The 24,464-nt window shown below is 45.5% G+C and overlaps 1 protein-coding gene across 8 annotated transcripts in view; it reads left to right on the top strand.

The window, feature by feature from the left end:
• The window catches only part of RUBCN (rubicon autophagy regulator), a 72,458-nt gene that overhangs the window by 30,998 nt on the left and 16,996 nt on the right, over positions 1 to 24,464 (top strand). For 5 of the 8 annotated variants that reach the window (XR_009209310.1, XR_009209309.1, XM_058426373.1 and 2 more), the window contains exons 3-13: positions 9,460 to 9,543; positions 9,933 to 10,092; positions 10,982 to 11,088; positions 13,049 to 13,205; positions 13,769 to 14,302; positions 15,688 to 15,732; positions 17,850 to 17,945; positions 19,137 to 19,252; positions 20,348 to 20,558; positions 21,121 to 21,222; positions 23,842 to 23,916. Coding sequence is in view for 6 of the 8 variants with exons in the window: in XM_058426373.1 (XP_058282356.1) it covers positions 9,460 to 9,543; positions 9,933 to 10,092; positions 10,982 to 11,088; positions 13,049 to 13,205; positions 13,769 to 14,302; positions 15,688 to 15,732; positions 17,850 to 17,945; positions 19,137 to 19,252; positions 20,348 to 20,558; positions 21,121 to 21,222; positions 23,842 to 23,916 (1,687 nt within the window). In the remaining 2 variants the exon portion in view is untranslated. The remainder of the gene's footprint in view (positions 1 to 9,459; positions 9,544 to 9,932; positions 10,093 to 10,981; positions 11,089 to 13,048; positions 13,206 to 13,768; positions 14,303 to 15,687; positions 15,733 to 17,849; positions 17,946 to 19,136; positions 19,253 to 20,347; positions 20,559 to 21,120; positions 21,223 to 23,841; positions 23,917 to 24,464) is intronic. The other 3 variants (XM_032171971.2, XM_032171972.2, XM_032171974.2) reach the window with 3 other exon arrangements.

Raw genomic sequence — 24,464 nt, 5'->3', positions numbered from 1 at the left:
ACTTGGCTGGGCGTGGTGGCTCATGCCTATAATTCTAGCACTTTGGGAAGTTGAGGCAGGAAGATCACTAGAAATTTGAGGCCAGGAATACAAGACCAGCCTGGGCAACACAGCAAGGTCCCTATCTCTGTAAAAAATTTTAAAAATTAGCCAGCCATGGTGGTGCATGCCTGTAGACTCAGCTACTCCAGAGGCTGAGGTGGGAAGATTGCTTAAGCCTGGGAGGTTGAGGCTCCAGTGAGCTGTGATTGTGCCACTGCAGCCTAGAGTGAGACCCTGTCTCAAAAAAAAAAAGCAAACCCAAAACAGCAAAAAGCACCATCCTAGAACTGTGGAGGCAACGTTGTATCATAGACTGACAAAAGGTTTCGGAATCAGTTAGAACCTAGATCAGACTCTAGACTCATTGCTCACGTCCATGGGAAATAAAGCGACATAGCAGTTAAAATTACGGACTTTTGAATCAGACTGCTCACATTTTAATCTCAGCTTCGCCATTAACTGAGTGGTGCTGGGCAAATTATATAACTCTTTTGTCTTTGTTTTCTCTTTTTTTTTTTTTTGAGATGGAATCTCGCTCTGTCTCCCAGGCTGGAGTGCAGTGGCGTGATCTCAGCTCACTGCAAGCTCCACCTCCCGGGTTCACACCATTCTCCTGCCTCAGCCTCCCAAGTAGCTGGGACTACAGGCGCCTGCCACCACACCCGGCTAATTTTTTTTTGTATTTTTAGTAGAGACGGGGTTTCACCGTGTTAGCCAGGATGGTCTCGAACTCCTGAGCTCATGATCTGCCCACCTCAGCCTCCCAAAGTGCTGGGATTACAGGCATGAGCCACCGCGCCTGGCCTGGAATTTTTTTTAATGCAGTTCTGCCGTATGCCCTTCTCTCTTCTTACTCTGTGTATTTTCCTGAAGCAGTCTCATCCACTCGCATTGCACGATCACTCACCCATTGATGACCCCCACCTCAGGGTTCAGCAGGTTCACCTCTCTGCTGAACTCTAAATCCAGAAGACTAGCTGTCTCCTGTACCTTACTATCTGGCTGTCTTTCAGGCCCGAGCACAACATAACCAAAACTAAACTTATGTTCTCTCATGAGATTGCCCTTCTTCCTATTTGTGGCATTTACCTACTCAGTCTCCCAAGTCAGAAACTTGAGAATCCTGCCAGCGTGTTTTACAGAAACTCAGTGCAAGTTTCCCAGGTTGCTGACCAAAATAGCTACCAGATTAGTGGCACTGCCACTCAATGGGTCAGGTACTTGTGTCCCAATAGCAAATGGGTTCTTCTCTTGGCCCTGTTACTAATATTAAACTGTCATCTAGAGTAATCACTTAACCATATTACAAGACAGTTTCACTATCTGTGCCTGAAAGAGAAATGCAAGTCAAATCAATGAGAATCTCAAATGAAAGCTGCTTGATAAATGCAAAACACTATTCACATATCTTGTTATAGTTATTAAAAGTGAGAATATCTGGCCAGGCACGGTGGCTCATGCCTGTAATCCTAGCGCTTTGGGAGACTGAGGTGGGTGGATCACCTGAGGTCAGAAGTTTGAGACCAGCCTGACCAACATGGTGAAACCCCATCTCTACTGAAAATACAAAATTAGCCGGGCGTGGTGGTGCATGCCTGTAATCCCAGCTACTCGGGAGGCTGAGGCAGGAGAATCGCTTGAACCTGGGAGGTGGAGGTTGCAGTGAGCTGAGATTGCACCACTGCACTCCAGCCTGGGTGACAAAAGCGAAACTCAGTCTCAGAGAAAAAAAAAAAGTGATAATATCTGTGAAAGTATCCGGTCATCAGAATGAAAAATATCAAAGCATATGATCATCTGCAAAATAGCAGTAGTATTTTTAATTTTTTTCATTTGTTTTTATTTTATCTTTTCTCTCTCCTTTTTTACATGCCTCCTATCCTGAGAACCCCAGTAGTGTTAGTAATCAGAAGCAGAGCAAATCAGGCAGATTTGTCATATGGACACACACACATTTAGCAACTGCAGGCTCTAGTGGGAAGAATCAAAGATCCGTGCCAGTTTCCTTGCTGCTCTGTTCTGCCTTGTAAAGATCTGAGAATTAAAGTCTGTGTCAAGAACTTGTTTTCCCTTTCATTTCCTCCCTCTGAAAGATGAGGGCTTTCAAAGGTTTCAGGCTGCTGCGTCATCACCGAGCTATTCTGGGTGTTGTGCCCTTGTCGGGAGGAGGGGCTGATACAGTGATTCATGCTGCTCATGTCCCCTGTGGGCTTTCAGGAGGATGCATTATGGAATGTGAATTGTATTTTTAAAAATTCACTCAGGGCCTTAGGAAAGCTGTAACATCATGATCGTATTCTTAGAGGGATCTCATTTTTCTTGACAGCTGCATCTGGGCTACCTTTTTAGTCCTTCCAGAAGGCAAGGCATATTTGATAGCCTCTTTTCTGTTGCTTAGAAATGTGGAGACATTTAGCCCCTGAGATTGCTCAGCTGAATAGGAGAAGTGAAAGGATTCCTCCTTTTGCCACCATCAAGAAGAAACTAGTTCTTGGCAGCATAGATGGTCCAACTAAAAAAAAAATCAATAACAAAAAAAAGACCTCTGTGGTTTTTTTCTGAATATGTAATGTAGGTAATATATTTTCTTTGTTGAAAATTCAGAAAATACCAAAAAGACTTTAGAAGAAAGTAAATATCACCCATAATCCCAACACTAAGCAATAGTCACCACTCTAACATTGAGGTATATTTTCTGCTTTTTTTCTATGTATTTATGTGTTTTAAAAAAATATTAAGGTTGTACTATATATATCACTCTATAACTTGAAAAATATTTAATTTTTGAACACTGTATTTTACGTAGCTAGATAATCAAAAAGTATAAAACTGTATACAGTGAAAAGTCCTGCTCCCTTCTGATCACATACGAAACTACCATTTACTAGTTTCCTTACAGAGAATTTTTTTTTTAATTAAAAAGTTTTTTTTAGAGACAGGGTCTCACTATGTTGCCCAGGCTGGTCTCAAGCTCCTGGCCTCAGGCAGCCTCCCGCCTTGGCTCCCAAGGTGCTGGGATTACAGGCATGAGACACTATGCCCAGCCCTTCCAGAGAATTTTTATGCTTATAAAAGCAATTACCAATGATTTTGTTTGCTATACCTGCAAGTTTTTAAATATAAATAATAGCATACTGTAGTAACTATTCTGTATCTTGCCTTTTTCACTTAATATGTTTTGTAATTCATCCGAAATCATTACATAAAGAGCTTCTTCATTCTTTCTTACAGCTGTCATTTTATAATATTCCATTGTACATATGTACCATCACTTATTTAGCCAGTCCCCTGGTGAATGGATAGATTGTTTCCAATCATTTGCTGTTAGTAACAGTGCTTGTATATAAATAATTTTGCCCTTTACTGTAGGATAAATTCCTAGAATTCTTAGATTAAAGGGCATGTGCATTTGAAATTTTGATAGCTATTGCTAAATTACTCTCCAGGAAGTTATGTATATAAATATCCTCACCAGAGGCTGGGCGCGGTGGCTCACGCTTGTAATCCCAGCACTTTGGGAGGCCAAGGCAGGTGGATCACGGGGCCAGAGTTCGAGACCAGCCTGGCCAATATGGTGAAACCCTGTCTCTACTAACAATACAAAAATTAGCTGGGCTTAGTGGCATGTGCCTGTAGTCCCAGCTGCTTGGGAGGCTGAGGCAGGAGAATCGCTTGAACCCGGGAGGTGGAGCTTGCAGTGAGCCGAGATCACGCCACTGCACTCCAGCCTGGGTGACAGAGCAAGACTCCATCTCAGAAAAAAAAAAAGTAGAAGATTACACTTCTCTTAGCTTGAAAAGATATTATAAGTGTCATTGAATTTTTTTCCCTGTGAACTTTTTCCTATTTTATTACTATTTTCAATAGATTTAGTCTTTTCCTACTGATTTATAGATGTTCTTTATTTATTGAGGAAATTAGTCCTTTGTAATGGGAGTTGCAAATATTTTTTCCTAGTTTGTCTTTTGACATTTCTTTTTTTTTTTTTTTTTTGAGATGGAGTTTCACTTGTTACCTAGGCTGGAGTGCAATGGCACAATCCCAGCTCACCACAGCCTCTGACTCTGGGGTTCAAGCGATTCTCCTGCCTCAGCCTCCCAAGTAGCTGGGATTACAGGCATGTGCCACCATGCCCAGCTAATTTTGTATTTTCAGTAGAGATGGGGTTTCACTATGCTGGTCAGGCTGGTCTTGAACTCCTGACCTCAGGTGATCCACCCACCTCAGCCTCCCAAAGTGCTGGGATTACAGGCGTGGGCCACCACACCCAGCCGTCTTTTGACATTTCTTATGGTGGCTTTTACTGTGCCAAAATATCTGACTTTTAGTAAGTCAAATTAATCAGTTCTTTTATGACTTCTCTTAGGGCTTTGTGTGGTGCTTAGAAAGGGCTTTTCTACTGTGTGATTATTATTTTTTTTTTTTTTTGAGACAGAGTCTCACTCTTGCCCAGGCTGGAGTGCAGTGGCGCAATCTCAGCTCACTGCAACCTCCGCCTCCCGGGTTCAAGCAATTCTCTTGTCTCAGCTTCTCGAGGAGCTGGGATTACAGGTGCACACCACCACGCCCAGCTAATTTTTGTATTTTTAGTAGAGACAGCGTTTCACATATTGGCCAGGCTGGTCTCGAACTCCTGACTTCAAGTGATCCGCCTGCCTCGGCCTCCCAAAGTGCTGGGATTATGGGCGTGCGCCACCACACCCAGCCTACTCTGCTATTATTAAGAATGTTTTCCCATGGTTTTGTCTATTACTTTTATGGCTTAGTTTTTTACATTCAAATTGTTCTATCTGTAATTTATTTGGAATGTATTTAATTTCCTATGCATTTGTATCAACTTCTCGATTTCTATCCTGGTGTGCTCTCTGTTTATTTGCCATCACCACTCAGTTTTAATATAGTAGCTTTTCAGGCCGGGCACGGTGGCTCACACCTGTAATCTCAGCACTTTGGGAGGCAGAGGCAGGCGGATCACCTGAGGTGGGGAGTTTGAGACCAGCCTGACCAACATGGAGAAACCCCGTCTCTACTAAAAATACAAAACTAGCCGGGCATGGTGGTGCATGCCTGTAATCCCAGCTACTCGGGAAGCTGAGGCAGGAGAATTGCTTGAATCTGGTAGGTGGAGGTTGCGGTGAGCTGAGATCATGCCATTGCACTCCAGCCTGGGCAACAGAGAGAAACTCCGTCTCAAAGAAAAAAAAAAACCCCGTAGTAGCTTCTCATTATGGTAGTGGGTAGTTCCTCATTCTCATAGCATCTGGTGGTGGTGGTGGTGATGGTGGTGGTTTTTTCCTCAACATTCAAACATTTGTTCTTTTATTTATTTACCCTGTGAACTCCACACCATTTTTCGATAAGAACAGGAAAAAACTTCTGATGCAACATGATCTAGATCACTAACTGATTGATGAAGTGAGGGAAATCAAGTAATGATAATATATGTAACTCAAACATCTTATTTTAATTTAAAACAAATTTATATCTATTCAACAATCTTAGGATATTGGGTCAAAGCCTGTTCTGTGAGTATGGGCCCACTGATGGAGTCTGTATCATCTTTCTTATATAAACTATGCCCCTCATACATCAGATAGAATTTCCAGTTTCAATTTCTTTTATACTGAGCCAGCAATTTAAAAAATCCTGTAGTATGAATACAAAATTTTCATTTTTTGTTTTTCCCCTAACTTCTGAAAATCGTCTTGCCTCCACCTAATTCGGTATCAACTCTTTATAGTGACTTACCTTTATTGAAAAGGCTTTTCAGAGCATAGTAGTGTTTATAAATACAGTCATTTCTTCAGTGTGCATAATCATTACTTCAAATGTGAGATTATAACAAGTACAACTGACAGGAATAGGTTTGGGAGCAAAAATAACTGATTCTTGGTAAGCCACAACTCAATCGGTGGGAGTAAAAGTGCATGTTTATTCTAGAGAATTATCTATACCCAACTTGAGTGCTTCTTTGTCAAGGTCGGGAGAATTGGAAAGTCATTCTTTCAGCAAAGAATATAGCATTGCTCTTTTTTTTTTTTTTTTGAGTCTACCACTGTAGTCTTTTTTTTTCTTTGTAGCATTGCTTTTAATGTGTATATATTACGTGTGTACCCTAATTTAATCAGTACTCTACTGATAAATGTTCAAGTTGTTTACATATAGGCCGGGTGCGGTGGCTCACGCCTGTAATCCCAGCACCTTGGGAGGCTGAGGTAGGTGGATCACCTGAGTTCAGGAGTTCGAGACCAGCCTGGCCAACATGGTGAAACCCCATCTCTACTAAAAAATACAAAAAGTAGCCAGGCATGGTGGCGGACACCTGTAATCCCCGCTACTCGGGAGGCTGAGGCAGGAGAATCGCTTGAACCCAGGAGGCAGAGGTTTCAGTGAGCCGAGATTGCACCATTGCACTCCAGCCTGGGTGACAGAGCAAGACTCCGTCTTGGAAAAAAAAAAAAGTTGTTTACATATTTTTCTTTATTTGCTATTATAAAAAATGCTAAACTTTTTTTTATGTAAAGAAATTTATTAATAAAATTTATCCCTCTCTCTGTTCCTTTATGATTTGCACTTTTGTAGCAAGGAAAGACCTGCTGAATCAGAACTTGCATTATTATTATTTTTTTTTTATGAGACATAGTATTGCACTGTTGCCTAAGCTGAAGCACAGTGGCTTGATCTCAGCTCACTGCAACCTTCACCTCCCAGGCTCAAGTGATTCTCCTGCCTCAGCCTCCCGAGTAGCTGGGACTACAGGCATGTACCCCATGCCTGGCTAATTTTTGTATCTTTAGTAGAGACAGGGTTTCACCATGTTGACCAGGCTGGTCTCGAACTTCTCCTGACTCAGGTGATCCTCCTACCTCAGCCTCCCAAAGTGTTGGGATTACAGGTGTAAGCCCCTGTGCCTGGCTTGATTTGCACTTCTGCTTTTAAACATTGAAAGTCTTATCTGCATAGAAATCCAATACCCTTACTTTTCTTAGTGGATTTGTAGTTTCCTTTTTCCTTTTTAACTCTTCAATACAGCTGGAATTTATTCTGGAATTTATAAAATAAATCATATTTATTTTATATGATTTGAGATGATTAGAATGCCTAAATTGGTCTACTTCTAGCCAGCCAATTTTCTCAACAATATTTCTTGAATAATCAATTTTTCCATTTTTTTTCCCCAATGAAAAAGTAGTTTAAGGGTTTAAGTTAGTTTAAAATTATGTCTGAAGAAAAGAAACCAATTTTACATGCTTTTCTTTTTTTTTTTTTTTTTTGAGACCGGAGTCTTGCTCTGTCACCCAGGCTGGAGTGCAGTGGCACGATCTCGGTTCATTGCAAGCTCCGCCTCCTGAGTTCACGCCATTCTCCTGCCTCAGCCTCCCAAGTAGCTGGGACTACAGGCACCTGCCACCACACCCAGCTAATTTTTTTATATTTTTAGTAGAGACGGGGTTTCACCGTGGTCTCGATCTCCTGACCTTGTGATCCGCCTGCCTCGGCCTCCCAAAGTGCTGGGATTACAGGCCTGAGCCACCACACCGGGCCACAATTTTACATGCTTTTCACTTAAAAATGACATAATCAAGAGACATGCTGGAGTTGATATCCCACGGCTGCCCAACCCTGGCTGGCCACTTAAAATCCACTCAACCAGATACCAGAATCCCTGCCACACTACCACCAGAATACTAAAGGTCTTCATGATGTTTATTGTCAAAAGAGCCTGCGCATCTGACATTTCCGGTTCTCACTTCTACCCTCCCAGTGTAGAGGCGAGAAGAAAGACTTTTTAGAAAGAAGCACCTCTGACTGTTGAGGTGGTTTTAGATCATGTATTAAGTTCTGATATATCTTAAGGTCTTTTTCAGGCTATTTATTTTGTTCCATTGATTGGTCTTTGTCTCTTTTTGTGTTTGTTTTTTAGACAGGATCTCTCTCTGTCATCCAGGCTGGAGTGTAGTAGCACGCTCTCGGCTCACTGCAACCTCTGCCTCCTGGGCTCTGGTGGGTCCTCCCACCTCAGCCTCCCAAGTAGCTGGGACTGCAGACAAGTGCCACCACACCTGGCCAACTTTTTGGATTTTTAGTAGAGATGAGGTTTCGCTATGTTGCCCAGGCTGGTCTCAAACTCTGGGCTCAAGTGATCCGCCCGCCTCGGCCTCCCAAAGTGCTGAGATTACAGGCGTGAACCATCGTGTCTGGCCTTGTCTGTCTCTTGATACTTGTGCTAGCTCTATATATTTTTAATTATTTAGATTTTAGTTTTAATCCCTACCCAGTAGTCTCAGAAAAGGTTATCGAAAAACAACAATTGGGTTGTTATGGTACAGACATTTTGCATGTTGAGGCCTGTCCCAGTGCGAGACCATTTCATCTGGTCTGGGCATTTCTTTGCCTCCACAGCTCTTTCCTGACCTGGGTGGCGTGGAAAAGTAGATGTTTCCGTATTTGATTTTGCTTTTGCAGTAGGGGCTAAAGACATCCAGCTCTGGCTTTTAACAAATAGCTCTTTACCGGTTTTAAGAATTATTTTTTAGAAAACAGAACGGTGGAGAGAAAGGAGTAGAAAACATTATTTTCAGCCGGGTACGGTGGCTCATGCCTGTAATCCCAACACAAATGACCCAAGGCGGGCAGATCACTTGAGGCTCAGAGTTTGAGACCAGCCTGGCCAACATGGTAAAACCTCGTCTCTACTAAAAATACAAAGATTAGCCAGGCGTGGTGTCGTGTGCCTGTAGTTCTAGCTGTTCCAGAGGCTGAGGCATGAGAATCGCTGCAACCTGGGAGGTGGAGGTTGCAGTGAGCTGAGATCACGCCATTGCACTCCAGCCTGGGCGACAGAGTGACTCTGTCTCAAAAAAAAAAAAAGAAAAAGAAAACATTATTTTTCCTGTAAACCTTGTATATCATATGCATATATTACCTGTTCAAAAGAATGATTAAAATCATCTTTAACAATTATTCTTTAAAAGGGTAAACATGTCAAGTGTAGTATTCCTATTTTTTTTTTTTTTTTTTTTTTCTGAGTTAGGGTCTCACTCTGTTGCCCGGGCAGGAGTGCAGTGGCACAATCATGGCTCACTGCAGCTTTGACCTCCCAGGCTCAAGTGATTCTCCCACCTCAGCCTCCTGAGTAGCTGGGACTAAGGCATGTCCCACCACTCGGGGTAAGCTTTAAATTGTTTGTAGAGATGGGCCAGTCTACCTGGACTCAAGCAGTCCTCCTGAAGTGCTGGGTTTACAGGTGTGAGCCACCACCCCTGGCCTCTGTGTGTATTCCTTTGATTGCTGCTAAGAACCTTTGATGAGGCAAGGGAAGGTTGTGGTCCTTTTCCTGTCTCTGAATGCCAACCCTAGAACTAGATCTGGTCCAGAATGGTCATGACTTGCTCATTGTGTGTGTTCCCTTCGCAGGCGTGCCGCCGCCAGACTGATTACTGGCAGTTCGTGAAAGACATCCGGTGGCTCAGTCCCCATGCAGCCCTTCACGTGGAGAAGGTAAGAGTGAGAGCAGAGCGGCTGTGCTGGCAGAGCTGTGGCTCTTCACTGTTTGAAGCTCTGTCAGAAGAATCTTCTAGGCTCCGAGGAGGGAATATGTCAAGTTGCCTATCAGCTGAGGAAAGGAAATTAATTATCCCTGTAGGGACCGACTTTATTTGCTTAAAAAAAAAAAACATGCAAACCCATTGGTCCAGGCCACTTTTTCTCCTCTGGGGAAGGGAAAAAAGTTTTGTTATTTTCAAAAACGCCTGCATACATGGGACCCAGGGTGAAGCCTTTCAAAGCATTTCCCTTACCTGTCTCAATTTAGTTCTCAGGTCATTAGGCCTCAATCTTGCCGTATCTACCAGGACGTGTATTTTGACTCATACCCCTTTGCTTCCCAGTTCATCAGCTTGCACGAGAACGGCCAGAGCAGTGCTGATGGTGTGAGTGAACCTGCTGTTGCCGAGCTGTGGCTGCAGCACAGCCTGCAGTGCCACTGCCTCTCAGCCCAGCTCCGGCCCCTGCTCGGGGATAGACAGTATATCAGAAAATTCTACACAGGTAGGTGGAGGCCACTTAGGGTTGTTGTCTGTGCTTGCTCGTTGTCACCCACCTCACTATCCTGTCCCTCTACTACCAGGGCCTCCTATTTTTCTTTTTTTTTTTTTTTTGAGATGGACTTTCGCTCTTGTCACCCAGGCTGGAGTGCAATGGCGTGATCTCGGCTCACTGCAACCTCCACCTCCTGGGTTCAAGCGATTCTCCTGCCTCAGCCTCCCCAGTAGCTGGGATTACCGGCATGCGCCACCACGTCCAGCTAATTTTGTATTTTTAGTAGAGATGGGGTTTCTTCATGTTGGTCAGGCAGGTCTCGAACTCCCAACCTCAGGTGATCTGCCCGCTTCGGCCTCCCAAAGTGCTGGGATTACAGATGTGACCACTGTGCCCGGCAGGGCCTCCTGTTTTTCACTTGATGCCATAGGGATTCTACTCAGAAACATATATCCAGACTTACCTCTCACCTCCCAAGTAAGACACAATCCAACTTTACGTTAAGGTCGTCCCCTACGGCCACACACACAAGCCGTAAGAATAGCCACCATTTACCAGGAGTTTCCTGCATGCCCGTCACTGCTGTCCAGTATCTTCACAGCAGCCCTGAGAGTTGGGCATTGGTGCTACTGTTTCCAATCCACAGGGCTCCAGGTGGTTAGGCGACTTGGCCAAAGTCACTCAGAGCCAGGATTCAAATCTGGATTTTTCTGACGTTGAAGCCTCTTGTCCCGGCCACTTTGCTGCACCTCGCGTTCTTCAGCCTCTCCTCTACTTTGTTTCTGATCTCCCTTCACCCTCCTCCTCATTCATCCTTACCCGTCCCTTTCTCCTTCCTCAAGCTTCTCTCAAGGCTCCCTGTTGGGCTCTATCACTGTGGCAGCTTTTCTCTCCCCAGATGCTGCCTTCCTGCTAAGTGACGCTCACGTCACGGCCATGCTGCAGTGCCTGGAAGCAGTGGAACAGAACAACCCCCGTCTCCTGGCTCAGATCGACGCGTCCATGGTAAAGGGGACAAGGAATTATCCACATCTGTGCTGGGTCCCTGGAGCTCAGCAGGATGTAACCCTCTACAGCAAACTGTTTTTTCACTTAGCCATTTTTGTGAGCTGAAAGGCTTGCATTTTTTTTTTTTTTTTTTTTTTTTTTTGTCTCGCTCTGTTGCCCAGGCTGGAGTGCAGTGGCACAATCTCAGCTCACTGCAACCTCTGTCTCCTGGGTTCAGGCGATTCTTGTGCCTCAGCCTCCCAAGTAGCTGGGATTACAGGCGCCCACCACCACACCCAGCTATTTTTTTGTATTTTTAGCAGAGACAGAGTTTCACCATGTTGGCCAGGATGGTCTCGATCTCCTGACCTCGTGATCCTCCCGCCTCTGCCTCCCAAAGTGCTGGGATTACAGGCCTGAGCCACCGCGCCCGGCCGGCTTTCATTTAAAATGCTTGGAGAAGGGGAGGTACCATTAAGTACTTATTGAAGTAGAAAGTCTAGGCCTAGGTCTTGTGCTTAGTAGACCTAAGCTGGGGAGTGGGGAGGTAGATTTTGTTAAACCTGTGGTATCTTTTTTTTTTTTTTTTGAGACGGAGTCTCGCTCTGGCACCCAGGCTGGAGTGCAGTGGCGCAATCTCGGCTCACTGCAAGCTCTGCCTCCCGGGTTCATGCCATTCTCCTGCCTCAGCCTCCCGAGTAGCTGGGACTACAGGCGCCCGCCACCACGCCCGGCTAATTTTTTGTATTTTTAGTAGAGACGGGGTTTCATCGTGGTCTCGATCTCCTGACCTTGTGATCCGCCCGCCTCGGCCTCCCAAAGTGCTGGGATTACAAGCGTGGGCCACCGTGCCCGGCCAAACCTGTGGTATCTTTTGACAAAGGATACCAAGCCTTGACAAAGATCTGGGGAAAAGAGGGATGGTTCTGAATTGGGTAGGGTTTAGTGTCAGACCTGGCATAGCTTAAGTTACACTGGGTCAGTTTTTTCATGTTTTTTTCTTTGATGTAAGGAAAATTTTATAGTACAAAGAAAATTTGTTGCCTAAAATTAATCACTAATACTCCAGTCAGTGCCTTAGCTAGAATGGAATCAGAGTCCCCACTTCTTAGAGAAGCAGATCCCCTATCTCTCCAGATTCTTTTAATTAATTAATTTATTATTATTATTATTATTATTAGAGACAGAGTCTTTACTTTGTTGCCCAGGCTGGAGTGCAGTGTCATAATCTCGGCTCACTGCAGCCTCCGCCTCCCGGGTTCAAGTGTTTCTCCTCTCTCAGCCTCCCAAGTAGCCGGGATTACAGGTGCACGCCACCACGCCTGGCTAATTTTTGTATTTTTAGTAGAGACGGGGTTTCACCATGTTGGCCAGGTTGGTCTCGATCTTCTGACCTCAAGTGATCCACCCGCCTTGGCCTCCCGAAGTGCTGGGATTACAGGCGTGAGGCGCTGCACCCGGCCTGATTCGTTTAATTTTGATTGTTGGTTACTATCCATTCAATACTTTCTACGTGCCAGCACGGTGCTATGTATGGTAAATGTATCATCTTACTGAATCTTCATAACCCTGTGAAGTGGGCGTTGATCTCATTTTATAAAGGAGGCTGCGAGGCACGGAGTAGATACGTGGTCCAAAATTTGGATCAAATAGCTGATAAGTGTCAGGGCCTGGATTTGAACCCTAGTCTGTCTGACTTCTGATTCCACGTACATCAGCACTTTGTTGTGCTGCCTCTGTAATAAAGTACTCCTGGTTTAACACCTGGAAGGATTCCAGTGCAGAAGCTGTGGTTTCACAGTGGTAAATTACATACTATAGTAGAAGGTAGCCTTGCTGTATCTACAGGCTCTGGCTAAAGTCCAGGCCTACTGCAAAGGTAGCTTCTACGGCATTTCGGCAGCACTGTGTTGCCCCCACTCTGAGGCCCTTTGTCCTTAACTCTGACACATTTTTTTGGTTTTGTTTTGCCTTTTAGTTTGCCAGAAAGCACGAGAGCCCACTCCTGGTGACAAAGAGCCAGAGCCTGACAGCCCTGCCCAGTTCCACATACACCCCTCCAACCAGCTATGCTCAGCATTCCTACTTTGGGTCCTTCTCTAGCCTCCATCAATCCGTGCCCAACAATGGCTCAGGTATGGGGACAGGAGAAAGTGGTCATTACATTTATCCCCAGCCCTGGAAAGTAAGAAGACTTTGTGGTTGCTCACAGGCTTGGAAAATTGAGCCTTGGGTTGGTACAGTTCTTCTTAATAAAGGACATCTTTATAAGTTATATAGTGACTAGCTTGAAATAATTCAGTAGAATCATGAAGTAACAGAAGAGAGAGATGTTTGTAGATTCCCCTGGGTTTCTAATCCACATTGCCAAGAAGGCATTTCAATACTAGCTAACATTGAATGATTGCCAACCATGTACTAGGCTCTGTGGTATTCAGTGTGTATGTGTTATCCCATTTGAGCCTTCAAACAGTCCTCTTACTGCTCATTTTTCAGATGAGGAATGCATACTAATAAGCAATAAAGCACTGTCTCAGGAGCCCATACTCTTGACTGAGCTGCTTCTAAATAATTTTATACTTTATTTGACTTGCCGTTTCTGAGGTGACATCGTATGTCCTGGTCACCCAGTCCTTCATACATACTGCAGGATTCCACCTCACTCTTGCTCCCCTTACCATTTCCTTTTATATTCTAGAGAGAAGATCTACTTCCTTTTCACTCTCTGGCCCTCCCCGGAAACCTCAAGAAAGCAGAGGGCACGTCTCACCAGCAGAGGATCAAACCATCCAAGCCCCCCCAGTTTCAGCCTCTGCACTAGCCAGGGATTCCCCTTTGACCCCAAATGAAATGAGCTCCAGTACTCTGACCAGCCCCATAGAGGCATCCTGGGTCAGCAGCCAGAATGATTCCCCAGGTGATGCCAGTGAAGGGCCTGAGTACCTGGCCATTGGCAACTTGGACCCCCGAGGCCGGACTGCCAGCTGTCAGAGTCACAGTAGCAATGCCGAGAGCAGCAGTTCCAATTTGTTCTCCTCCAGCAGCTCCCAGAAGCCAGATTCTGCTGCCTCTTCCTTAGGGGACCAGGAGGGAGGTGGGGAGAGCCAGCTGTCCAGTGTCCTCCGCAGGTCCAGCTTCTCAGAGGGGCAGACACTCACCGTCACCAGTGGGGCAAAGAAAAGCCATATTCGCTCCCATTCGGATACCAGCATCGCCTCCAGAGGAGCTCCAGGTAACGAGGATCCCCAGCTGCTAGTTAGCAAGACGACCCTGAATTGAGAGTGAGAGAGGGCTTGTTATGGGGACTTTTCAGATGGCAGAAAGAGATGTTCTGTTTCTGACGGTATGACATCTTGTTTTGTAATGAAAGAAGTTTATAACGAAATACCAAGACTCAAAATCTCTAAGTCTATTTATGTTTGTTTCTTTATACATTGCTAATATTAAATGTTTTCCTGGATTCTTTACTAGTTTGGTAACATCAGAGGATAGCGTGACTCATCGCAGTGTGAGTTTTCAAAGTATCTCTTGGATTGAGGAAAGTATTACTGAGCTTTAAAAATAATCCCATTAAGTTCTGTCATTTCCTGTGACGTCTTAGAAGTTTGACTAGGGTGTAATAATACCAGTGTGAGACAGGCAGAGAGATACTGGGGTTTCTAATTAAAACGAAGGCTATAGTGAGTATAGGGTGATGCCATCCAGCAACTGAGTAGGTGGGGCTGACGGCCGCATCACTGATTCAGGCTGAGAGGCAGTCAGATAAGGAGGCCCTGGCGGCTGGGACCTCCCTCACCAAACACCAGCTGATAGCAGGGGCAGCCTGCTCGTGGGGAAGGTGGGGCTCCTTGCTTTTGCCATCTCCCTGCCATCATCCTTTCTGGCTTGTGGTATCCGGCAGGCTTTGGTTGGGTTTTGTTTGTAGTAGGATCTGCATAAGAGGAAGTACAGCATGGAGCTTTGTGCTCAAAGCCATTCTGGGTCAGGAAAGCCCCAGAAATAAAATATAAAAATAAAATGTGAAACATTCAAGGACCTAACAAAAAAAGGGGCGTTTTCTTTAGCAACTGGAGATAGCATTGCTTTCTCTTTGTAATTTCTGGAAAGGTGAGAGCTAAGGCCCTCATCTGAAACCTTCAGAATTACAAACTTTTGTCTCTGTTTTCCCTCAAGAATGTGATTTAACTTGTTGGAAATCTTGAGGAGAAGAATCTCCAAATCAAAGCCTGTCTTCCCATGAGCTTTCTTAGATGTGAAGATGAGTGGGCTGGACCCTCACTTCACATCTCCTGCTGCAGGCCTGATGTCTGCCGTACTCCAAGCCACTGGCCTTTGAGCATGTAACACTTTCCCGCCCCATTCTTGAATCCATATGGATTCCAGTGGAATCCTGCACTGGAAAAAGGGAGCCAGCGAAAATGTGTGCAGAGGATCTGAGGAAACATGGGTCACGCGCAGCTTCTTCTTGGACAAGCCATCCGTCCTTCACAACTGGGGTTTCCTCTTGGGAGTTCCATCCCCACTTCTGCTGGGTAAAATTTAGGACACTTTTTTTCTCTCTCTGTATTCTCATTGCTCTATCTGGACTCTCCTCTGCACCTGTCTGTCTACCTGCAGGAGGCCCCAGGAATATCACCATTATAGTTGAAGATCCCATTGCAGGTTTGGGAATCGGTCCTCCACCTCCTCTTTGTTCTGCTCTGTGACCACCTTTCTTAGTTCAGAACCTCCTTCAGTCTGGTGTCAAATCAAGTCTGGCTAGCCTGGTCTTGTTGTGATGCTTGGAACTGTCTATAAAATGGTACCAGTATTTCATGTGATGTGTTTTCTATACACAGTTCCAAATGCCTCGTTCAGTCTCTCAACAGCTTCTGGGAGGCACGGTCAAGACTTATCAGTTCAGTTTTGCCCAAAGGTGAAACTGAGGCCTGCTATTTGTCTGAGGCATCATGATGAATCAGTGGCAGACTTCTTTTTCCTTTTTAAAATTTTTTTCCCTTTTTTTTTTTTTTTTGTAGAGACAGGGTTTCACCGCGTTGCCCAGGTTGGTCTTGAACTCCTGGCTTCAAGTGATCCTCCTGTCTTGGCCTCCCGAGTGCTGGGATTACAGGCGTGATCCACCACACCCGGCCCAGAATTTTTCTTACAACTGAATATTTCCTATGGATTACTTTTTTTTCCTTGAATTAACACCAGAATGTATTTTATCCCCTTTCTGTGGTCTTAGATATACTTGCATGTTTGGTTTTTTTGTTTTTTTCCCTCTCCTGCAGTTCCATTTCCTTTTTCTTTCACCTGTTTTCATTTCCCTATAAATCCCTGCACCCCATTCCAGCTATTGCTTAGGATTTTTCTAGTGGTTTCAGTCTGTTTCCTTGTTGTTCATGGTGGTGTTCAAACTGAGATTTGTGTTCCATCCTGGGTACCATGATTCATGGAGAGGAACACTGGAATGCGTCTGCAAGGCAGAGTAGTGAGAGACGGCTGAAAGCCGTGGCTTCCTGGAAGTGGGTGAGGCCATTGGGTATGTTAGCTTGGAAAACAGATGGTTAAAGAGGAATAAAGTCTGTAGGACCATCATTTAGAATAGCGTTCTTCTTAAGGAGATAAGAAATTGTAAGAAGGCAGACAACAAGTGAGTGTAAGGGAATTCTGAGAATTAGTTAAATGGTGGCATTAGGAGGTAGTGAACTCAGTAAGTACAGGCTGAATGGCCACATGCTGTAAAGACGTTAAGGTCGTGGTGGAGTCTGTGTTGTGTGCTGTTTGGGAATCTCGAAGGTCCCTTCCAAGTCATGTCATGGTTTTTTACCAAGGAATCATGGCGACTACTAGTTTGTCCTCAGTTCAGTAGGAAGGAACAGAGCCCACGGCCAGGGCTACCAGAAGTCTTTGAGGCCCAAGAAGAACACAAAATTGTCTTTTGCACAGAGTAGCATTTTTTGTGAGAGGAGCAAGTTGGTACCATCTGTCGGGGAAATGGGTTAGATGCAGCTCAGTCATTCACTCTCCCACAGCATCCTGCTCGTTCTCAAGCACCCACCTGCTTTTCCACCTGTTTTTCCTTCTGTGGTCCTGGAAATGTTGTGTTTGCTTGTGAAGAATATCAGTTTCTCATTCCTGCAAACCCTGCCTGCTACTGTTCTCCCTCCCAGCTCTCGCTCTTCCTGTCCCAGGCATTGTCTGTCTCGCCAGCCTTCCCTCCCTCCCTTCTTCAGTAAGGACGGGCCGAGCCCTGTAATGGAGCCCTTTGCTTACAGGGCCCTCTCCCTGGGCTTCTCCAGCACTGCATTGATGCTTCTTTTTAGGATGCTGCTGCATTTCATTTCCTTAGTGAATGTAAATCTTCTGATGTTACTTTAAAACCTGTCAAGATGTCAGAAAAGTTTCAATGCACTTGTCTTTGTTTTACCATCTAAAGACTTTTCTAAATTGGTTTGTCAAGAGGATAGAAATCAGCTGATATTCCTGTAATGTTTGGTTAAAAGATGTAAGGAAAGAAAGGCAAATTCCGTGAATCCATTTTGATTTGATTCTTTCCTTTATGTTGCCCCATTCTGGATCACGTTTCTTCTTTTCCACTTAGAATGTACTGACCTGCCATCTCCTTCCCTCCCTGTGTTTCTATACCCTTGGGCTGTTCCGTTGGTGTGCCACCTCTCTCCTGCTTGGGAGGGCTTTGGGAAGGGGTGCAGTTAAATGTTGAAACTCCAAAGTTGGGAATGCATGTGTTGCTCATTTCGTATGTGTTTTCACTCGCTGGTGGTCATCGTCGTTAGAATCCTGCAACGATAAGGCGAAGTTGAGAGGCCCCTTGCCCTACTCTGGTCAAAGCAGTGAGGTCAGCACACCCAGCTCTCTGTACATGGAATATGGTGAGTACTAGGAAGGCCAGGGCTAAAATTGTATCTTGTCTCTGCTCACCTCTTGTGCCTGCTAAGCTCTGAGTTTGGGGGTTCATCTCAGCTCTCCGGAGGGTACACACTGTTACAGTGTCAGTCGCTCTTTTGTCATTTTTAACCCCTGTGCCAGAAATCACAGTGCTCTGCCATTTCTCTTGCTCCTCTCTGAGTGCGGGTCCCACCCTCTCTTACGCGCTGGGTGTTGGCACCGGGCACGTCGGCTGGTCCAGATGGAATGGCTCTCTGAGTGCGGGTCCCACCCTCTCTTACGTGCTGGGTGTTGGCACCGGGTACGTCGGCTGGTCCAGATGGAGTGGCTCTCTGAGTGCGGGTCCCACCCTCTCTTACACGCTGGGTGTTGGCACCAGGCACGTCGGCTGGTCCAGATGGAGTGGCTCTCTGAGTGCGGGTCCCACCCTCTCTTACGTGCTGGGTGTTGGCACCGGGTACGTCGGCTGGTCCAGATGGAATGGCTCTCTGAGTGGATGGGATGGACCTTGAAAAGAGGCCTTGGAGTATCTGGGCTTAGTAACCAGCAGACAGACTACGTGGAAATCATGCAGAGGAGGAAGCCATTTGTGTCCTTTTCTGCTTCCCAGCCCAGAGTTCTACATTTTTATTTTGTTTTTTCTTTATTTTATGGTACGAGGGAGAGCATGTTCTCTTTAATTTTAGATGGCAGAAGGATTCTGTCTGTTTATTCCACCGTTTTCCAACCAAGAGGCTTAGTGCTCTGGGATTCTAAGAGTCCAAGAAATTCTTTTTTTTTTTTTTTGAGACAGAGTTTTGCTCTTGTTGCCCAGGCTGGAGTGCAGTGGCACGATCTTGGCTCACTGCAACCTCCGCCTCCCAGGTTCAGACGATTCTCCTGCCTCAGCCTCCTGAGTAGCTGATTACAGGCATGTGCCACCATGCCCGGCTGATTTTTGTATTTTTAGTAGAGATGGGGTTTCACCATGTTGGCCAGGCTGGTCTCAAACTCCTGACCTTGTGATCCGCCCACCTTGGCCTCCCAAAGTGCAAGAAATTCTTTTAGAAGGTAGACATCTTCTTCCAACCTCCAATTCCCAGTTACCTGAGAGGACTTGGGAGCATCTTTTATGATAAAAGCTTAAGACTTCCTGAAGAAGCTTGGCTGTTTCATCCACATTCCATTTCCCACAGAAGGTGGTCGGTACCTGTGCTCAGGGGAAGGCACGTTCCGAAGACCGTCAGAAGGGCAGTCCCTCATCAGCTACCTCTCTGAGCAAGACTTCGGCAGCTGTGCCGACCTGGAAAAGGTGGGAATCGGGGGCTCCTGAAGAACTCGTGAGTTGGGAGATTGGGTCTGAAGGTCTGTGGTGCCATTTGTTCTGATGAGGTTTTGGGGATCTAGCAGTGACATGGGGGTGGATTACAGTAAAGATGAGTTCACAGTAAAGGGAAGCTCAGCAAGTTCTGTTTCTGAGGAACTCTGCAGGGAGCATGTGCCCCTCACTGAGTCCCAAATATTAGCGATTTTATCTTAGAAGCCAACCTGGGCAGAGAAGCATCGAGTTTGTGTGTGTGTTTTTGTTTTTTTGAGACAAGAGTCTTGCTCTGTCACCTAAGCTGGAGTGCAGTGTCACGGTCATGGCTCACTACAGCCTCAAATTCCTGGGCTCGAGCAATCCTCCTGCCTCAGCCTCCCGAGTAGCTGGGACTACAAACACGCGCCACCACACCTGGCTATTTTTTAATTTTTTTTGTAGAGATGGGAGGGTCTCCCTGTGTTGCCCAAGCTGGTCCTGAACTCCTGGGCTTGGCCTCCCAGAGTGCTGGGATTCACAGGTGTGAGCCGCTGCGTCTGGGGTCTTGCACTCCTGGGCTTGGCCTCCCAGAGTGCTGGGATTCACAGGTGTGAGCCGCTGCATCTGGCAGCATTGTTTTTGCTGCATGATTGCGGTTCCCTTGACTCTGGCACCTTAGGTAAATACTGTTTCCAGAATCAAATTCTATCTTTTGTTCTAAGGCTCAGATAAGCAATAAATGACATCTGTGCAGCATTTTATAGACTACAAAGCACTTTTATCTTGAGACATAGCATTTACCTTAATATTTTGTGTACAGGTGTATGATTTTGGGAAAGAACCTGATTGAAATCCTGGGCCTCTTCTCTATCATATTTTTATGTAGAAATGAGACAGGAAGGGACAGGCTTGGCAAAGTAAGAGAGTGAAGAAAACCTAGAATAGGTTTTCCAGCCATCGGCTTTCCTCGTAGTAGAAATGTCCATTTCTCCAGGGTGTTCTTGGCGGGAACAGTTCCTATCTTGGAAACTCCCCTTTCCACATTATAATGAGTATGTCATTCAATACTTCTAACCCTTTGCCTGTGTGGTGCTCTCCTTCCCCCAGGAGAATGCCCACTTCAGCATCTCAGAGTCCTTAATTGCTGCCATCGAGCTAATGAAGTGCAACATGATGAGCCAGTGCCTAGAGGAGGAGGGCGTGGAAGAGGAAGACAGTGACAGAGAGATCCAGGAGCTGAAGCAGAAGATCCGCCTTCGGCGCCAGCAAATCCGCACCAAGAACCTGCTCCCCATGTACCAGGAGGCTGAGCACGGAAGTCAGTGGAGCCTGTGGACACTTCTGTTCCCACATTTTCCCAGCTTCAGCATAAGGCCTGGTGCCCAAACCAGTGGTTCCTCTGCTGTCAGAAAGATATTTCTATGTAGTCCTACTTTTTTTCTACCATACTAGGAATACTCATCCTAGAGTCTCTCCGTTTCCCACATCAGAAATGCCTGCCTTCCAGGCCAGGCAGAGTGGCTCACGCCTGGAATCCCAGCACTCTGGGAGGCCGAGGCGGGTGGATCACTTGAGGCCAGGAGTTCCAGACCTGCCTGGCCAACATGGTGAAACCCCAGCTCTAAATATATATATGTATGTGTATAAATAAAGGAATAGCTCCCTTCCAAAATAGCTTTCTGATATGAGGAGACTTAAGAACACTCCTCCCAGATTTGCTTCCCAGATAGTAGTACCTTCTATTTACTTGAAACTTTCTAAAGGGAAAGTTTCCATTTCTCTCTGTTGAGGTCATATCAGGTCCCTTTTATTGTGACACTGGAAGGACAAGAAGATCTCTTTCTACCCTGTTTATTCATTTTTGTTTTTAAACATAACAGGCTTTCGGGTCACCTCCAGCAGCTCCCAGTTCAGCTCACGTGATTCGGCACAGCTCTCTGACTCTGGCTCTGCTGATGAGGTTGATGAATTTGAAATCCAAGGTAAGAAGTGACACTTTGTTACAAGGGAGCTTTTATTCCGTTTCTTTCCATTTAGAATGATAAGCTGCAAAGTGTTTCCGAAGTAGAAGATCTTCATTCTGGATTGTTGTTAGCTATTGTAAGGGACAGCCTTCTGCTAAAAACAAAACCCCTTCACAGTGTCAGTAGGGAAGAACACTGGAAGCAGGTGTTCCAGGTGGAGTGGCTGCTCGTTGATGTCACCCTGACGCGTCCTCCTCAGTGGTGTCTTTCTTTTGGGTTCCCACTCTGACCCCTCCTTTCAGCTTGTAGGGCTGGTCCATACCACTTGAAATTAGAATCCTATTCTCTTGGGTTCCATAACACGACTGAAATTGTTTCAGAGTGTTCAAAAGAGAAAAGGACAAAAAGAATCATTGGGAGCAGGGGGACAAAAAAGGAAAAAAATCAGGTTTACAGAGTAGAGCTTGAATTTCTGCCCTTGCGGTCGGTGCTCACTGCTCAGCACAGTCACAGACTCTGTTGTGGTTGTGGTTGTGGTTGTTGTTGTGGTTGTTGTTGTGGTTGTTGTGGTTGTGGTTGGTGTTGGTGGTGGTGGTGGTGGTGGTGGTGGAAGTATCAGCATAGAGGAACAGTGGGGTCCAGTCTGGAGAGGCAGTTGTGTTAAATCAGGTTAATGTCCCATTCCTGCAAATCACAGATTTCTTCAAGTTGCCATCAGCAAAACAAACACACAAACAAAAAAACAGTTCAGGGACAAACGCTCCTCCTTCATGGGTGAAACCAAGAGTAGTTTCCTTACTGAAGTGAATGGTATCTATAATTCTCTGTTACAACATTATGTATGTAGACAGAGGTGAACTGTATCTATAATTCTCCATTATAACATAATGTGATGACAGACAGATCTTGTGTTACGAGAGGCTTTGATTTCCTGTTTACACAATCTGGAGAACCCATTCGCCTGCACAGGCCTCCAGATGGAGGAACCACACGTTTCTTCCCATTCAGAAACTCCGTTTTTTCACACATTTTCCGGTATTCAGGAAGTCTTCCTTCTATGTTCTCCTTAATGTCTCTGATTTCTGTGTATGACAACAATAGATAGTCATTTAAAACTCCTGTTGTTTGTTTGTTTGGTTGTTTGTTTGTATGTGATTCTCCAACTCCTCTCCAACTCTCCATCAACTGGGTGACTTACAATTTAGCTCTGACACTAACTACCTGGAGTTAGCACGGATCCTGCAGCTACGGTCCTGTGAGAATTACTTCCGCTTCAGATGCCAGACACAGGTCACCAAGCTACCTGCCCTTCTGCTTGTAGGCTGACTACAAATTCAGAGATTCCCATGACCCCCTGCCCCCAGGTGGGATAATTTGCTTGAATGATGCCCAGAACTTGGGAAAGCTTACGATTGTAGCCCGTTGTAAAGGGTCCAAATGAGCAGCCACATGAAGAAGTACACGGGGACTAAGGAAGAGATCACGAGCACAGGAGCTCCTCCTGCCCCCTTGGTGTCTGGGGGCACCACCCTTCCAGGTGCATCGATGTGTTCGCCAACCAGGAAGCCTGGACGTCTTTGTTCAAGTTTTTATTGAAGTTTCACTATATAGGCACCATTGATCAAGTCATCGGCCACTGGTGACTGGGCTCAGTCTTCAATCCCTCTCCCCTCCCTGGAGGTGATGGGGGAGTAAAAGCTCCAACCCTCTAATGACGTGGTTGGTTCTTTTGATAGCCCCCAATTGTGAAGCTGTCTATCTAGGGGCCTGCCAGGAGTCTCCTCATTAGCATAAACTCAGGTATGACTGAAAGGGGCATCTTTTGAATAATTTCTTGAATGATTCAAGAAATTCCAAGAATTTTAGGAATTCTCACCAGGAACTGGAGACAAAGACAAAATATCTATTTTCTGTTACACCATAGTCTGTGATTGACTTCATCTCCTAATTAAAAAAAAGAAAGAGGGTCTGACCTCGCTCCCAGCATCAGCAGTCAGAATTTCAGGAGGAGAATAATGAGGTAAATTCAGATCCGTCCACTTGACTACCACATGTTTCCTGCAGCAAAGCAGGGATCCGGGAAACTGTGCAGTCTGTAAGGAGCCTGCCGAGAGAGAGGCCCAAAGCGCACTCCTGTTAGAAACGGTTGCTGCGGTTGTGGGCCCTGAGGAGATGTTCAATCAGCTAATTCTCTAGTCGATTCAGAACAGAAATCCTTAAAGGAAAAGACCTTAGGCCGGGGTTTTCCAACCCGTGGGCCAGATCATTCTTTGCTGTGAGGGATTGGGCTGTGGACTGTAAGATGTTTAGCATCATTCCTAGCCTCTACCTACTAGATGCCAGTGGTAACCCCTCCCCAGTATCGAGACAATCAGAAATGCCTCTGTCATTGCCATAATCACCCGTGGCTGAGAACCACTGCCGTAGGAGATCCTTGAGGCTGGGCTTGGCATAGGAAGTAGCAGTGACTCTCCTCCAAGCTAGAGTGAGCACCTACCCAAGGATGCAAGTTCCTAAACGCCATTTCATGTTTGGGAGCAAATGGCAAGTTTTGATTCCAGGAACATACGGTATAGAATACTAGTTTATTTCCTGCTGGAATACTAAGGGCCCCCTTTTATTATCATTATTACACAGATGGTAGCGAAGGATCTAACCTGACTCACATATCAAAGAACGGACTGTCAGTGTCACTGGCCTCGATGTTCTCAGGTAGCCTACCCTGCAAGCGTGGATGTGCTTGTAGATGCATGCGTGAGAATGTTGCACCAGCTTTCGTATATACTTAATCATGTGGTAACTGTCAAGGTTACGAGGACTGTAGGGGCTGGAGAACTAGTTGGAAGAAACTGGAGCTAAGCCAGAACCACAAGCCAGGAACAATTCAGATATTCACCGATTCTTCCTCATGTGACTCCAGCAATCTTCCTCATCAAGTTTGTCTTTGGTGATCCTTCCCTACGGTGATAAATTTAGATTTAGTGGCCATTGTGACTGATGGAGCTAGTGGACAGTTTAGAAAGGAATAGTTAGATGAAGAATTTTAGTTCAAACCTATACCTAAGCTCCTGCCACACATTTAGACAGCAAAAGTAGGTAGAATGGTGTGAAGCTTCCTGTCTCTTTAGAACTTTGAATTTGCAGAGTCAACTTTTAGAAAGCCATCTCTTCTGGGTACTTTGTGTACAAGTAGGATTTACTGCTGTAGATGTTTGTTCTTGCTTTGTGATCCAAACAAGTAGGTTTCCTGTAGGTGAGGT

This window comes from Hylobates moloch, unplaced genomic scaffold, assembly GCF_009828535.3.
Source record: "Hylobates moloch isolate HMO894 unplaced genomic scaffold, HMol_V3 SCAFFOLD_13, whole genome shotgun sequence".
Classification (NCBI taxonomy): Eukaryota; Metazoa; Chordata; class Mammalia; order Primates; family Hylobatidae; genus Hylobates; species Hylobates moloch.
This window is presented reverse-complemented; position numbering and strand designations above follow the sequence as displayed.